General features: G+C 39.1%; 1 protein-coding gene across 3 annotated transcripts in view; it reads right to left on the bottom strand.

Moving 5' to 3' along the window:
• Nucleotides 1-17250, bottom strand: part of CCDC192 (coiled-coil domain containing 192) — a 211715-nt gene that overhangs the window by 49535 nt on the left and 144930 nt on the right. Inside the window, exon 7 of one of the 3 annotated variants that reach the window (XM_045058565.1) lies at nucleotides 12161-12791. The exons of the other annotated variants lie outside the window; for them this stretch is intronic. Within the exon in view, the coding sequence (XP_044914500.1) occupies nucleotides 12727-12791 (65 nt within the window). The 3' untranslated portion in view covers nucleotides 12161-12726. Of the gene's footprint in view, nucleotides 1-12160; nucleotides 12792-17250 lie in introns of those variants that run through there. 3 annotated transcript variants of the gene reach the window in all.

The following is a 17250-nucleotide window of genomic DNA, read 5'->3' as shown; positions in this document are numbered from 1 at the left end:
GAAGAAAGGAGTGGTCCTTTGTGTTGTATGAAGCTCTGGATTCAATTAAGGTGAACACAGCAAAGTTTACACTCAGTCTAGTGTCATGAAGATTGTTGTGGACCTTGATTAGAGTGCTTTCAGTAGAACACCATCATCTGAATACGGTGGACAGAATAAGACCATGGTGCAGTATAAAGCAAATCGGAAGGAGGTAAGGAAAGGAAGACTGTGTGGAATTGTTTACCTTAGAATAAGAGTAGGGAAAAGTGAGTGATGAGAAATCACAGGTTTTTGCACAGGTGTGAGACACCAACCTGTTCCTATGAGAGGAAGGAGCTGCAAGTGTGAGGTAAGGTAAATAAGTGACATACCTAGAAAGGTGACAGCCACAGGCTTGGGAGCACTAGTAGGAGAAAAGAGCCTTGAATGGGAGGAAGCACGCTTTTTCCACTGATACAGAAGGCAACCAGCAGAACATGTGACAATATGAAGCAAGAATTTAGATTTGATAGTGGAAAGAGGAGGGAGTCCCCATTTGACGACCTGTGTCATCAGTGAATTGTAGGCGAGGTCATCAGCTGGGTTTACATGTGGAGGAGGGGAGTGAAGTTTGAGAAGAGATAAGAGGATACAGAATAGTTGTCTTGGAGAGTGAGAAAGCCATCTCCTGGAAAAAGAATTGTGGCTGTTTTGCTGGGTAGAGTTAAATGCTCAAGTAAGGTCTATAATCAGGTGAAGTGAAACCAATCAGGCAGGTTTTGCTACTTTGTAGGCAGGAGTAGAAACCAGAGATGGAGGGCTTCGATCCCAAGTTCTGTCAGGCAAGTGATGGAGAGAGGGAATATGAGTACGTAAAAGAAAGTTTTAAGAAATAAATCTAGAAAGATGAGCTAAGGCCAGTTCATGGAGTGCTCTGAATGTCAGGCTAAAAACATGAATTTTATTTCATAGGCAATGGGAAGCCATTGATGTTATTTCTGACTATGGAAGTGACATTACCCAAACTGTACTTCTTTATAATTAAATCTTCTTTTAATGTAAAGTGCTGAGATGGTTGAAGGACAGGAATAAATAAGACCATTTGTGAAGGACCAAAGATTAGATAATCATGATCTAAATGAAAGTAAGCAAGAGTTGACTTGAGCCAGACCACTGAAGGATAAATTCCTAAGAGATCTTGGTATCTATTTTACATCTTGGTATCTAAGACCAGCTTTATGGGAGCATTAGGTCACTGGGGAGAGAATCATAAGGGCTAGGGTAGGATTAGGCAGGATATTATCTAAATATCTGTCTGGAATCTGTCTGTTTATTAACTAAACAAATGTGTGGAAGCACATAGGCATCAAGTGGTATATTGATCAATCACTAAATGAATGAGAGCCCAAGATGTCATCTGGAGTATTGAAACAAAATTAAAAAATCATACAGTTGTTGACCAGTAATGAAGCCACAGGATGTCAGAAAGAATTCAGGTAATGGTATGCAGGATGGGCAGGGTCAGGGTGGCTCAAGGCACAGAGTATGGCTAACACAGAAATGCTGGGTACTGGTCCAAAGTGCTAAGTGGAGCAGGGAGACCAGCCAGGTTAAAGAGTAGATGTAAGGGACTTTGGAACTAACGTTCAGTTCAGTTGTACAGGATTGGCCAATTTAATGACAAACTTCTGACGTGAACCATGAGTGTGCCAGATTTTAAGCCATCTAAGTATATGCACATGCTAGCGGTAACAGTTGAAATGCTAAAATGAAAAGTCACAAAAGAGCACAGTTGGAGATACGTCAGAATCAACTGGCTATGATACAGTGTTCAACAATCAGTAATACTTCAAATCAGTCCTAGGATTTGACACTCTATTTCAACCTTGAATCCAGAAGCTGAGCTAGTGTCCGCATGGGTATCACTGGCAATCTGAAAGTACAACTGATTTTCTGGCAAATCTGTGATGCAGGTTGGTTTTGAATTTTTCATTTAATAAGCAAACTCATTCCATAACCTAGCAATTCATGAACATACTAAACAATAGAACACCAGGACAGACTCCCATTAAGTTTTATTCAGGATCCATTCATCCATCCAACATTTCATGACTATCAGGCATCAGGCACTGTGCTAGGCTATGGATACAAAGAAAAATAACTGTCTCTTGTTTCTCTTCAAGAAAGCTCTAGTCTGTTAGTTAAAAAAAAAAAAAGAATAAGCAAAGAGATGTTTATAATAGATGTTATGACTTTGGTGTACACAAGTTTTATTGGTTACATAATTTATGGGAAGGCCAAGGAGTGGTTGGGGAGATAGTAATGATGATGGAAATAGTTGCAAAAGACTTTGTGAAGAAGGATCAGAAGAAAAAGGGAGCAAGGGTAGGGATTTGGGTAAAAGGTTATGACATCTTGTGAAAAGGATATAGCTGGTGCAAAGCCTTTAGGTACAAGCACAATGGTAATTTGTGGGGAGGGAGGGAAATTCCTAGTAGTTGTATATGGCTATAGGATTTCAATTATGTTCAAATTTGGCTCATTCCATGTAGATTTTATTTTTCTAGTGTAATCTTTTTATTATGTTTTTTCCCTTCCTTGATTTGAAGTTCAATCGAGATTTTTTTCACTCTTGCTTAACTTCCATAAGCACCAAATAATGTTTAAAATAATGGATGCATATAATAAATCCAGGAATAATATAAATAAAATTTCACCAAAATAGAAATATACATGTGAAACCAGTCATTAGAAATGGTAAGAGTATTTATTTATTACTTTAAATTAACCAGAAGGGAAGCTCATGTAATTGAGGCAATAAAAGACTGTAGGTCTATCACTTTTCTTTGGGAATGTTTTCAAAGAACCAAAGCCTTTGATATAACATAAATAAGAGTGTTCGTCAGCATGTGCTCATGGGGAAGGAAAAAATAAAACCTCAAACCAGTTTCTATTTCCTTAAGAATTTATTCTGAACTGAATTCTTACCATCTTGGTACTGCTTTATTGACAAATAAATGAAGGTACTTTATTTTGTTTGCCAATATTCCCACATATACATCATTGTTTAGAGGCCACAGCTTCTGCTAAATAAATTACTTCCCTTTGGCTTTAGATCAAAAGCAACTTCAAAAGAAGGACATCTTTTCTCAAATTCAATTACTGGCTCTTGGGACTTATATGGAAAAGTTATGATTGTAAAAAAGAAAAGATAATTTGCTTGCATCTGGAAATGTTTATATTATTAAGATAGATGGATTGTATAAGGTCTGGTTCTAATAACTTCTTAGGATACAATTAATGAAAGAAAAGCCCAAGCCTCACTTGTAGAGTAGGGAACTCTGTATTTCTCTCAGTGTCTCCTGACATTCTCCTGGATTTGCGGTGTTAATTACATTCCACTAACTTTCTCTTCTAAGACCCCACTACTGTTAGCTGAGAAGGTCCTCAAGTAAAATCAATTAGATAAATGTGGCTTCCACTATCTCATGAAATCCTTTTTGAACCCTAGGTATAGTGATCATATACCTGGGATTCCATAGCATAATCCTGATTTCGCATATTTTTTGAGTATGAATGTAAATTTATATACTAGATCTTATGTCAGTCAGTATCTTGATTTTTAGTTCTAGTAATACGATCATTATAGATAGGTGAGATCTTACAACTTTGAAGTTAAAAGTTTATTTTAAAACTCTAGGTAATCTTTGAAAGATAGTAAACAAAATTAATATATGGATTAATATTATATGTAGTCTTTAAATGAAACTAGTGTCTGGTTGTGGCATACCTTATAAAAAATAAAAGCATATTGAAAATCATCTACCTTTTTATCAGAAATGTACCTAGCAACCTAGGATAAGACCGAAGATTTTGGCACTCATCCAGAGTCATAAAGACGTTTTTACTATACAGTGCCATCAAAATTGTTTCTCTGTAGAGCTGGGATAAAGAGACTGGAAGGGCCTGTTTGTCAAATGGTTTGTTGACCTACTGGGATTGGCTTAGAGGATGAGACTTTTACTTGAAGTCAGAATCCTATTATACTAGCTCAGTGTGATAAAACTTTTATTACCTATTGTGTTATAAACTTAGGAATATTAGAGTTAAAGAAATGTTAGGATTTTATACAACTGAGAAAGTTTTATCCTATTGACCTGATTCTTTTAAGCACTTTTTCTGCTCTTGAGGACTCATAATAATTCTTGTTTTTGTCCATACATGGTGTATATGTGTCTCTACACCATCTCTCTTGCATCTTTTTATTTCCTTGGCCTCAGAAATTGACCTTTTTGAATTCTAATCAGTTTATAACAATACAAGTTCAGTTTGTGACTGAGGGATCTTCCCACCTTTGTTTGCCAAGTTCTTTTCAGAATCCCCTGGAATGGGAACAGAGCTCTTTACTTATTCAATAGGGATGGCCAATTAAAAAAATGGGCCCTTGGACCATGTTTAGACCATCTTTGTGGAGCAGATGTTCTTTTCTTTTTTTTTTTTCATTTTATGAAAGTTATTGTCAAATTGGTTTCCGTACAGCACCCAGTGCTCATCCCAAAAGGTGCCCACCTCAATACCCATCACCCACCCTCCCCTCCCTCCCACCCGCCATCAACCCTCAGTTTGTTCTCAGTTTTTAAGAGTCTCTTATGCTTTGGCTCTCTCCCTCTCTAACCTCTTTTTTTTTTTCTTCCCCTCCCACAGGGTCTTCTGTTAAGTTTCTCCAGACCACATAAGAGTGAAAACATATGGTATCTGTCTTTTTCTGTATGGCTTATTTCACTTCGCATCATACTCTCCAGTTCCATCCACGTTGCTACAAAGGACCACACTTCATTCTTTCTCATTATCACGTAGTACTCCATTGTGTATACAAACCACAATTTCTTTATCTATTCATCAGTTGATGGACATTTAGGCTCTTTCCATAATTTGGCTATTGTTGAGAGTGCTGCTATAAACATTGGGGTACAGTGCCCCTATGCATCAGTACTCCTGTATCCCTTGGGTAAATTCCTAGCAGTGCTATCGCTTGGTCATAGGGTAGGTCTATTTTTAATTTTTTGAGGAACTTCCACACTGTTTTCCAGAGCGGCTGCACCAGTTTGCATTCCCACCACCAATGCAAGAGGGTTCCCATTTCTCCACATCCTTTACAGCATCTATAATCTCCTGATTTGTTCATTTTGGCCACTGACTGGTGTGAGATGATATCTCAGTGTGGTTTTGATTTGTATTTCCCTGATAAGGAGCGACGTTGAGCATCTTTTCATGTGCCTGCTGGCCATCCGGATGTCTTCTTCAGAGAAGTGTCTATTCATGTTTTCTGCCCATTTCTTCGCTGGGTTATTTTATTTGTTTTTTGGGTGTGGAGTTTGGTGAGCTCTTTATAGATTTTGGATACTAGCCCTTTGTCTGATATGTCATTTGCAAATCTCTTTTCCCATTCTGTTGGTTGCCTTTTAGTTTTGTTGGTTGTTTGCTGTGCAGAAGCTTTTTATCTTCATAAGGACCCAGTAGTTCATTTTTGCTTTTAATTCCCTTGCCTTTGGGGATGTGTCAGGTAAGAAATTGCTACGGCTGAGGTCAGAGAGGTCTTTTCCTGCTTTCTCCTCGAGGGTTTTGATGGTTTCCTGTCTCACATTCAGGTCCTTTATCCATTTTGAGTTTATTTTTGTGAATGGTGTGAGAAAGTGGTCTAGTTTCAATCTTCTGCATGTTGCTGTCCAGTTCTCCCAGCACCATTTGTTAAAGAGACTGTCTTTTTTCCGTTGGATGTTCTTTCCTGCTTTGTCAAAGAGTAGTTGGCCATATGTTTGTGGGTCTAGTTCTGGGGTTTCTATTCTATTCCATTGGTCTATGTGTCTGTTTTTGTGCCAGTACCATGCTGTCTTGATGATGACAGCTTTGTAGTAGAGGCTAAAGTCTGGGATTGTGATGCCTCCTGCTTTGCTCTTCTTCTTCAAAATTACTTTGGCTGTTTGGGGCCTTTTGTGGTTCCATATGAATTTTAGGATTGCTTGTTCTAGCTTTGAGAAAAATGCTGGTGCAATTTTGATTGGGATTGCATTGAATGTGTAGATAGCTTTGGGTAGTATTGACATTTTGACAATATTTCTTCTTCCAATCCATGAGCACGGAATGTTTTTCCATTTCTTTATATCTTCTTCAATTTCCTTCATAAGCTTTCTATAGTTTTCAGCATACAGATCTTTTACATCTTTGTTTAGATTTATCCCTAGGTATTTTATGCTTCTTGGTGCAATTATGAATGGGATCAGTTTCTTTATTTGTCTTTCTGTTACTTCATTATTAGTGTATAAGAATGCAACTGATTTCTGTACATTGATTTTTTTATCCGGCAACTTTGCTGAATTCCTGTATCAGTTCTAGCAGACTTTTGGTGGAGTGTATGGGATTTTCCATGTATAATATCATGTCATCTGCAAAAAGTGAAAGCTTTACTTCATCTTTGCCAATTTTGATGCCTTTGATTTCCTTTTGTTGTCTGATTGCTGATGCTTGAACTTCCAGCACTATGTTAAACTACAGCGGTGAGAGTGGGCATCCCTGTCGTGTTCCTGATCTCAGGGGGAAAGCTCTCAGTTTTTCCCCATTGAGGATGATGTTAGCTGTGGGATTTTCATAAATGACTTTTATGATGTTTAAGTATGTTCCTTCTATCCCGACTTTCTTGAGGGTTTTTATTAAGAAACGTTGCTGAAGTTTGTGAAATGCTTTTTCTGCATCGACAGGATCATATGGTTCTTATCTTTTCTTTTATTAATGTGATGTATCACATTGATTGATTTGTGAATGTTGAACCAACCCTGCATCCCAGGAAGGAATCCCACTTGATCATGGTGAATAATTCTTTTTGTATACTGTTGAATTCGATTTGCTAGTATCTTATTGAGAATTTTTGCATCCATATTCATCAGGGATATTGGCCTGTACTTCTCTTTTTTTACCGGGTCTCTGTCTGGTTTAGGAATCAAAGTAATAGTGGCTTCATAGAATGAGTCTGGAAGTTTTCCTTCCCTTTCTATTTTTTGGAATGGCTTGAGAAGGATAGGTATTATCTCTGCTTTAAACGTCTGGTAGAACTCCCTTGGGAAGCCATCTGGTCCTGGACTCTTATTTGTTGGGAGATTTTTGGTAACTGATCCAATTTCTCCACTGGTTATGGGTCTGTTCTAGTTTTCTATTTCCTCCTGATTGAGTTTTGGAAGCGTATGGGTGTTTAGGAATTTGTCCATTTCTTCCAGGTTGTCCAGTTTGTTGGCATATAATTTTTCATAGTATTCCCTGATAATTGTTTGTATTTCTGAGGGATTGGTTGTAATAATTCCATTTTCATTCATGATTTTATCTATTTGGGTCATCTCCCTTTTCTTTTTGAGAAGCCTGGCTAGAGGTTTATCAATTTTGTTTATTTTTCCAAAAAACAGCTCTTGGTTTCATTGATCTGCTCTACAGTTTTGTTTTGTTTTTTGATTCTATATTGTTTATTTCTGCTCTGATCTTTATTATTTCTCTTCTTCTGCTAGGTTTAGGCTGCCTTTGCTGTTCTGCTTCTATTTCCTTTAGGTGTGCTGTTAGATTTTGTATTTGGGATTTTTCTTGTTTCCTGAGATAGGCCTGGATTGCGATGTATTTTCCTCTCAGGACTGCCTTCGCTGCATCCCAAAGTGCTTGGATTGTTGTATTTTCATTTTCGTTTGTTTCCATATATTTTTAAATTTCTTCTCTAATTGCCTGGTTGACCCATTCACTCTTTAGTAGGGTGTTCTTTAACCTCCATGCTTTTGGAGGTTTTCCAGATGTTTTCCTGTGATTGATTTTAAGCTTCATAGCATTTTGGTCTGAAAGTATGCATGGTAAGATCTCAATTCTTGTATACTTATGAAGGGCTGTTTTGTTACCCACTGTGTGACCTCTCTTGGAGAATGTTCCATGTGCACTTGAGAAGAAAGTATATTCTGTTGCTTTGGGATACAGACTTCTAAATATATCTGTCAAGTCCATCTGATCCAATGTATTATTCAGGGCCCTTGTTTCTTTATTGACCGTGTGTCTAGATGATCTATCCATTTCTGTAAGTGGAGTGTTAAAGTCCCCTGCAATTACCACATTCTTATCAATAAGGTTGCTTATGTTTGTAATTGTTTTATATATTTGGGGGGCTCCATATTTGGCACATAGACATTTATAATTGTTAGCTCTTCCTGTTGGATAGACCCTGTAATTATTATATAATGCCCTTCTTCATCTCTTGTTACAGCCTTTAATTTAAAGTCTAGTTTTTCTGATATAAGTATGGCTACTCCAGCTTTTTTTGACTTCCAGCAGCATGATAAATAGTTCTCCATCCCCTCACTTTCAATCTGAAGGTGTCCTCAGGTCTAAAATGAGTTTCTTGTAGACAGCAAATAGATGGATCTTGTTTTTTTATTCATTCTGATGCCCTGTGTCTTTTAGTTGGCACATTTAGTCCATTTACATTTAGTGTTATTATGGAAAGATATGGGTTTAGAGTCATTGTGATGTCCATAGGTTTCATGCTTGTAGCGATGTCTCTGGTACTTTGTCTCACAGGATCCCCCTTAAGATATCTTGTAGGGCTGGTTTAGTGCTGATGAATTCCTTCAGTTTTTGTTTGTTTGGGAAGACCTTTATCTCTCCTTCTGTTCTAAATGACAGACTTGCTGGATAAAGGATTCTCGGCTGCATATTTTTTCTGTTCATCACATTGAAGATTTCCTGCCATTCCTTTCTGGCCTGCCAAGTGTCAGTAGAGAGATTGGTCATGAGTCCTATAGGTCTCCCTTTATATGTTAGAGTGTGTTTATCCCTAGCTGCTTTCAGAATTTTCTCTTTATCCTTTTATTTTGCCAGTTTCACTATGATATGTTCTGCAGAAGATTGATTCATGTTATGTCTGAAGGGAGTTCTCTGTGCCTCTTGGATTTCAATGCCTTTTTCCTTCCCCACATCTGGGAAGTTTTCAGCTATTATTTCTTCAAGTACACCTTCACCTCTCTCTTCCTCTTCTGAAATACCAATTATACGTAGATTATTTCTCTTTAGTGCATCACTTAGTTCTCTCATTTTCCCCTCATACTCCTGGATTTTTTTATTTCTCTTTTCTCAGCTTCCTCTTTTTCCATAATTTTATCTTCTAGTTCACCTATTCTCTCCTCTGCCTCTTTAATTCGAGCCGTGGTTGTTTCCATTTTATTTTGCATGTCGTTTATAGCATTTTTAGCTCCTCCTGACTGTTCCTTAGTCCCTTGATCTCTGTAGGAATAGATTCTCTGCTGTCCTCTATACTGTTTTCAAGCCCAGCGATTCATTTTATGACTATTATTCTAAATTTACTTTCTGTTATATTGTTTAAATTATTTTTGATCAGTTCATTAGCTGCTGTTATTTCCTGGACATTGTTTTGAGGGGAATTCTTCCTTTTCGTCATTTTGGATAGTCCCTGGAGTGGTGCGGAATTGCAGGGCACTTCCCCTGTGCTGTTTTGAATAACTTGAGTTGATGGGCAGGGCCACAATCAGACCTGATGTCTGCCTCCAGCCCACCGCTGGGGCCACAGAAGACTGGTGTGTACCTTCTCTTCTCCTCTCCTAGGGGCGGAATTCACTGTGGGGTGGTGTGCCCCATCTGGGCTACTTGCACACTGCCAGGCTTGTGGTGTTGGGGATCTGGCGTATTAGCTGGAGTGAATCGGCAAGGTGCACAGGGGTGGGAGGGGCAGGCTCAGCTCACTTATCCTTCAATGATCTGCTTTGGGAGGGGCCCTGTGGCACCGGGAGGGAGTCAGACCCACTGCCGGAGGGATGGATCCGCAGAAGCACAGCATTGGGTGTTCGGAAGGTGCAAGCAAGTGCCCTGGCAGGAACCAGTTCCCTTTGGGATTTTGGCTGGTCAATGGGTGAGGGAGATGGCGCTGTCGAGTGCCTTTGTTCCCTGTCAAACTGAGCTGTGTCGTCCAGGGCTCAACAACTCTCCCTCCAGTTGTCCTCCAGCCTTCCCACTCTCTGAGCAGAGCTGTTAACTTATAACCTTCCAGATGTTAAGTCCCTCTTGCTGTCAGAACATACTCTGTCTGGCCCCTCCGCTTTTGCAAGCCAGATTCGGGGGCTCTGCTTTGCCGGCAGGCCGCCCCTCCGGCCCGGCTCCCTCCCGCCAGTCTGTGTAGCGTGCACCGCCGCTCCACCCTTCCTACCTTCTTCCATGGCCCTCTCGTCTGCGCTTGGCTCCAGAGAATCCATTCTCCTAGTCTTCTGGTGGTTTTCTGGGTTATTTAGGCAGGTGTAGGTGGAATCTAAGTGATCTGCAGGACGCAGTAACCCCAGCGTCTTCCTACGCCGCCATCTTCCTTTAATCCCTCTGGAGCAGATGTTCTAACAGCGGGCCTCCGTCAAGATGGCAGCTTGACGTTGCAGGACTTCCGGGTCTTACCAGAAAAGCAGAGCAACATTCTCAGCTCTAATTTCTGGGATGAAGAAAAGCACCTATGGAAGAGCTATAATGTTTTCAGATCTTATAGGCACCAATTATTATGCCAGCATAATTAACACACTTCTCCTGGTTCCAGTTGCATATTAAGCAAATCAGGACTGATGCTGTTCCTCTTACATTCACTGTTTATTTCTTCTCAGTTATATGGGTTTGTTGTTGTTGTTGCTGTTGTTTTTGTCTAGCATCAAATTGTGGTTTTATTTGATTGAGGATTTAGTAGGATAATCTGGTATAAGACAGTATATCTTTAAAAATAAATATTCTTACAGACCACCACAATATGCATGGGGGTATATATCTAATATATACACAAGCGTATATATCTAACACTATCCTACTACCAGAAATCAATCCTGTGCCTTCAAAGAGAAGACACCCACTTTGTTCAGCAGACTCTTGTTCTATGCATTCTTTCTACAGTATTCATTCATTCCTCCAAAGTTATTCATATTACCAATATAGTTATTCTCTAACTTCAGCCTTGTATCAGGAAACACTGAGTCATCAAAAGAAATAATATTGAGGTTTCTGGGGAATGTGGGAGAGAACATCATTCACTTTTTCTACTTTGGCATCAAGATGTTTGTACCAGGAACAGCTCCAGTGGTGTTCCAACTGTCTGACAATTGTAACCTACAGATTCTCCCATTTATCTTATGTTGACAAATGTCCATCTGCCAGTGTTTGATAGGGGTTCAACTACTTCTCTGCAAATTTCTAGGAGGAAACACCTTTCTTCTCAGCTCTAGTCTGGGTTCTTTAACAGCATTGCCAAACAGCACATGCCCTTCTGGTGATCATAGCAGTCTCCATGGTTAAGTAGGAAAACTTTGAAGTTGATCAAGTTCCAATTCCCATGTGCCTTGTTTGACATTAGCTGGTGTTTGCACTATTATCCCACCTCTCAGGATACAGAAGCCAGGAGACTTAAAAAAATCCTAAGGGATGGATAGAAGGAAGGATACCATTTCCTGATAATAGTATAATTCCAAAATTAGTCTTATAAACAAAGGAGGGAGGGGACCTTGACATCATTGAATTCCCACAGCTGGTATAGCTACAAAGGTCCAAATTTTGGACCCCTACCAAAAATTTCAGAATGGATCTTCTTACCCTTTGTTAATTATAAAATAAATATATTTCCAGACCTTTTGCAAAGGAAGGGCCTAAATACACAGTTGGGAAATGATACAGAGAGAAAGAAGATACATTTTGTACTTCACTGACAAGATAGATCTTATCTTCATCTCCTGGATATTTTCTACAAGTTTGTAAGCGTAACTAAGGTAGATTAAAGAGGACAATGAGAGGTTTTTTTGGTCTTCTGTCCAGAATGTTTTCCCATCTTTTTTTCTGATACCGTTTCCTAACCCTTGAGCTCTGGCATGTGACACACTTGTGGTCCATGAAAAGATCCCACTGTCTTGGCCATAGCCATCAATCCATGGGTAAGAATATGATATAAGTAGGGTCGATAAAATTCCTGTGTAAGATTCTGAATAGATTCTGTGAGAAAGAAGTTCTGTTCCCTGGAGTTGGAAATAAATTTAGGTTCTTTAGCTGCAAGTATTATAAGCCAATACTGACTACTTAAAGCAAAAAAGCAAAAAAGCAAAAAAAAAAAAAAAAAAAAAAAAAAAAAAAAAAAAAAAAAAAAGAATGCTTATTAGGAGAGTAAGATGGCAAGTCACAAGGATCTTCCTGGGCAGGAGGAAAGGGACATTGTGATTAAACAGTCCCATAGGACTTCAGAGAATGGGAGAGGAACACATCTCCCAAGGAAAATCATGCTTCTATCAAAGACAGAAGGAAGTGGCTGTGAGCAGGCAGAAACAGATGTTCACTATAGACCAGGGCAGCCAGGGCGCCTCCGGATCTGTGCCTGCAGTAGCTCAAGTAGAGCTAGTATCAGAGAAGAGCCGAATGAGCAGTCCACGAACCCTGTGCTTCAGCCTGCTGAGAATAGTTACAGTTTGGTTTTTGTCACTTGCACCCAACAGAGTCCGGAGCAACACCTAGTTTTCATGGGAGTGATTTTCAGGACTAGAGGTTTCTAGAATGTCCTTTTGAAAATTAGAACCACCCTAAATTTGCACATAGTTAATAAGTCACATTTGTTGGGATCTTCATGATGCATCCGCAAGCTTTTCAGACTCCTGGCGCAGTTGCTTGTCCTTGAGGGGACTTCTGAAATCAGACTTCGGCTGTGGAGTTCTATTTAAGGAAGCCAGCCTATTTCAGGAAGACTTCAGTGGACAAAGGAAGAGACAAACTGACAGGCAATCTCTGAATGAGACCTAGAGATTATAAAGATGAATATAAGCTATTCTCTGCCATAAATATTAAAACTCCTTAGGAACTTCTTAGAAAGTACATCTCGAAGTTACCACTCCTACACTCTCTCGCTGTCCCTATTATGACTTGCTGGTGTTTCCTGGTCTACATGTAAAATATTTCACCTTGGAATAGCTTCTGGTATTTGAGGATTCAGTGGGAGTGCTTAACAGAATACTCTTTTCTGCAGATGCGGGGATAATCGTGTATGTTTGAGGGGGAAGATATCTACTTTTTGTTTTCCCAAGTTCTTGTCAGTTTCTGTGATGGCAGTAACACCCTTGACAGCAGTAGGGAAGTACAGGCAGTCTGTTTATGCTTTGACCAAATATCAGACTGAACCCCATGCAGCCTGATGAAATGGGTGGTGAACAGTGCATTTCGACAATGTTCGAGCATTTGCAACAGTGAGATCCCAGGGCCTTCTTTGTTACATTCTTTGAAAATTCTGGTAAGATAAACATCTGTGTTCAGTAGTGAAAGAATGTTGGTGTAGAACTATGGATCAAGTAATTGGTTCTTAATATGAGGAAGGACAGGCTTATGAAGAGCTGTGCTGAGAGAAAGTCAAAAAGGGCAGGATGGCATTGTTGAAAAAAATCTGGACACAAATGGACAGCTACTCAAGATTGGCCTTACTCCAGCAAATCGGAATATAACCTCTCTCTAAATGCTTGGAACTCCACCAAGTCAAGATTTTATTTGGGCCCAAAGCACTCTCATTAAAATACACTTAAACTTGACAAGGTGTTAGTCATTACATCCCAGTGAGGATTGTTTTAATCACTGTTTTTTTCCCAGTTGAGATTTCATAGAACATGAAACACACCACATTAACCACCTTAAAGTGTAAAATTCATTCATTTTCCTATATTAACAATGTTGTATAACCACTGTTACTATTTAATTCCAGAATGTTCTTATCAGCCTCAAATCCCAGGGTTTTTTTTGTGTTGTGTTGTTGTTGTTTTGTTTTGTTTTTAACACCAAGTTTCTATAGGAGCTTTGATCCTAAGGAAGTTTACAGGAAAAGAGAGAATAAGAGGGTTGAGTCCTTGGGGTGGACATCATGATAAAAGATACTCTTGAAAATTTTCGTCCCAGTTGACTGATACAGTTGGTTGATAAAGAGATAAATCTCTTAAATTTTATTTGAACAATATAGAACAGCAATAGTCTAATCATTAAAATGACTAGTGTTTAAAAACAGCCTTGTGCCAAGTGGGTGATGGGCATTGAGGAGGGCACCTGTTGGGATGAGCACTGGGTATTGTATACAAACCAATTTGACAATAAATTTCATGTATAAAAAAACAAACAAAAACATCTTTGTGTCACTGAATATCACTGAAATGTCATTCCTTTTCCATGCCTGCTTGAACGCAATGGCTAGCTCTATTCAGACACTGAGTCCTGGATAAGCTTGTCCTGGGATCTACCTGCACTAACTGGGAGAATCTTCTGAACAGGAGTAAAATTGAGAGATGACTTAGAATTGATACTGCTGTCACTGGGGCAATGGCAACTTGTATGTGTAGGCTAGATACCTTACTTGGTATACTAGCTGTGCATATTAGGAGAAAAGAATGAAAAGGAAAAAAAAAATCCAGAACAGTACATTTGTACACTGGCTTCAAATCTCTGAACCAGGTCTCTGATGTTCTGTTAAAAGATAGGTGTTCCATCACAGCAAGTGATTTCATGCTCATGTACCAACAAGGGGACTTAGTCACCCATGTCTTTTGCATAGGAGCTTTGTCCTTTTAAGCAAAGGAAGCAAAGGACACAAAGATTGTTTCTGAAACTTAACTTTAGGTTCTTGTGTACTAAGGTTTACCCAAAGGCGAGTCTTAAGGGGTACAGTAGGCATTTTAGTGAATTATGGTGGTAAATAAAGCTGTAAGCACTTCAGATGCAGGCTGTGGAAATGACGGAAGGAATCTGCCTTGGGCTGTGATTATTTGCACAAAGTAAAATCCACAAACAACGCTCAGGCTGTAAGTTTCCTGCTGTGCCAGTTTTATAAGAAAGGTGTTTTTCTTTTCGGTTGAACTTTCCATTGACTTAAATCATTTATTTCCTTGGAGGTAATTTAAGTACATAGCCAATGAAGTAGTTTACTGTGTTGATGTAAAACGAAAAGGAAAAAGTTTGGTAACTCACTGTTTGATCCGTGAGAATATGCTTAAAGGTAGTCCTAATATTCTGATCAGGAACATCCCTCTGATCAGAAGAGCTGAATGCCAACCTACTATAGATACAGACTTACTTAGAAAATGAACCAAACGAGGAAAAAAAAATGCACACTTGGGTAAAAAATATTCTAATTTATTTGGAAATATCTCCATCTGCTTGTTAGAACTACAGACATAATCTGTAATTATAACAGAGAAGTAGGTTTACGTCAATCCAAGTAGCATGTCATTTAAAATAAAAACTGTTTTGCCCTCTTGCAATTTCAGTTGTTACAATAAGGCAGGCCTTTAGAGTAGGCACCCATGATGACACTTGGTGGAGGATGGAAGGGGATTCCTTTCCCATAGTAGTTTGGTTCATTCTCCATTTTTATGGGGTCTGAAATTGTACCATTGGGCATTTATTTCTTGGATCATGAAGTCCTTTTGTTCATCAAGAAGAATCTACTTAAAAATTGCCACTACTCATGGGTGGGTGACTCATGAGGCAAGCATTGCATTATATTTTAACTTGACCACTAGTTGAGACTCTATTGGACACGTTGGTTTTGTCCCTTACTCTTTCTTTCTAGTAATGGGTTATCCCTTCCTTTAAGGGAGTGCTTCTCTCCCAGACCAGCCCAGTGCTTCTGTTGGGAGTTGCCAGTCAGAACATTCTTCTTTTCCACCCTGATTTCCCTCTATCATGCCACCCAGTGGCAGGGTGCATGACCGGAACCTTGCCCAACCATAGTACCCCACCCTTGGCCACAAAGATTGGGTCATGTCCCTGCATGGGTATCCAACTCAAGCTAGGAAAGAATGCTTTATTGTACTTTTTCTAACTGGGAGTTGGTGGAAAAATGCTTTCTTTTCTCTCTGGAGGAAAGATAGAGCAACTAAGCCTCTAGTTGCTTATGGCCACGTTTCCAGTCTCTTCTGACATCCCACTTGAGAGAATGAAGTCTCAATGGAGACAGAAGCAGAGATGAGTGTTGTCAGAATGTTTTGATAGTGTCTGAGACTCTGTATCCATTGGACTATAAGGCTAATAGCATGCCCTTTCTTAGTTTGTTTATGCCAATAAATCACCCTTTCTCCTTAAGTTATTATGACTGGGACATCTGTCATTTGCAAACAGAGGTCTGAGAACTGAAAACAAACATTTTATAAAAGGATACAAGATAACTAGAGGAGGGCTATTGTTCTGGTCTAGACATGTGTGTGGGAGGTGGGTCAACCCTAACTGGTGTGTGTTTAAATGGAGGGCATTGTGTGTTAAAGCTACCGACATCTTTGCAGATTTTACTTTCAAGTGTGTTAAGACGTAGGACAAGGTGACCACAGTCTCTGCGAATGAAAGCCAATATGACTCTGGGTCCACAAGTGCTTTGACAGTCTCCTGGACTATTGAATTCAGGTTGAGGAACATGGGAGTAATGGGAGAGCAAGAAAGTGCAAATATTTGATTTAAGTCAGTCCACTGACTCACTTTTTCAGCCAAAAAAGGAAGCAACATATAGGTCCAAAACGAGTCACTCTTTTCATCCCTGATTGACCTTGGAATATCTGCCCTTATTTAAATTTGTAGCTGTTCATAATGCATTCAGGTTTTGTGGATTTTCCTTCTAGTAGCTTAAAAAAAACAAATACAGAGAAAAAAATGGTCACAGAAGGTGGGACTTAATGTTTTCTACCCTCTTTGAACCGTGAGAGTCCCAGTACCTGAGGATAATTTAATTTTGACCTACTCAAATATCAAAAGGACAAAATTAGACAGGATTTTTCATTAGACAGGATTTGTCATTAAACAGCAAATGATATTTTTGTCAACGATGAGAATTATATACCTTGCAGTATTATCTCTTTCACTAGATGAAAAATATAGTCGATAAGTTGAAAGCTTCTCTCAGGTGAATTGGAGAACTTTCTCCAATGTGCTGTACAATTATTATCAGTTTCTTATTACACAACTAACCTGAAATCTGGCTATGGTGCCCTAGGATAAAGACCTTTAAATGGATAATATCGTTGAGTGGATTTTATTCCCTAGGTTTTCATGGTGGCAAAGCAAATTCATAAGCTATCATTATGTTTTGTGGAAAGAGAAAAACAAATTGACCTTCAGCATTTTTTTTCAAGATGACTGTGTTCCATGCCATTTCATCCCCAGGATAGCACTTTTCAAAATAGAAAATTAAATCCAAACTCATATTAAAAGCTTTACCACATGGTCGGGATGCTGATG

Source organism: Felis catus, chromosome A1 (genome assembly GCF_018350175.1).
Source record: "Felis catus isolate Fca126 chromosome A1, F.catus_Fca126_mat1.0, whole genome shotgun sequence".
Taxonomy (NCBI): domain Eukaryota; kingdom Metazoa; phylum Chordata; class Mammalia; order Carnivora; family Felidae; genus Felis; species Felis catus.
This window is presented reverse-complemented; position numbering and strand designations above follow the sequence as displayed.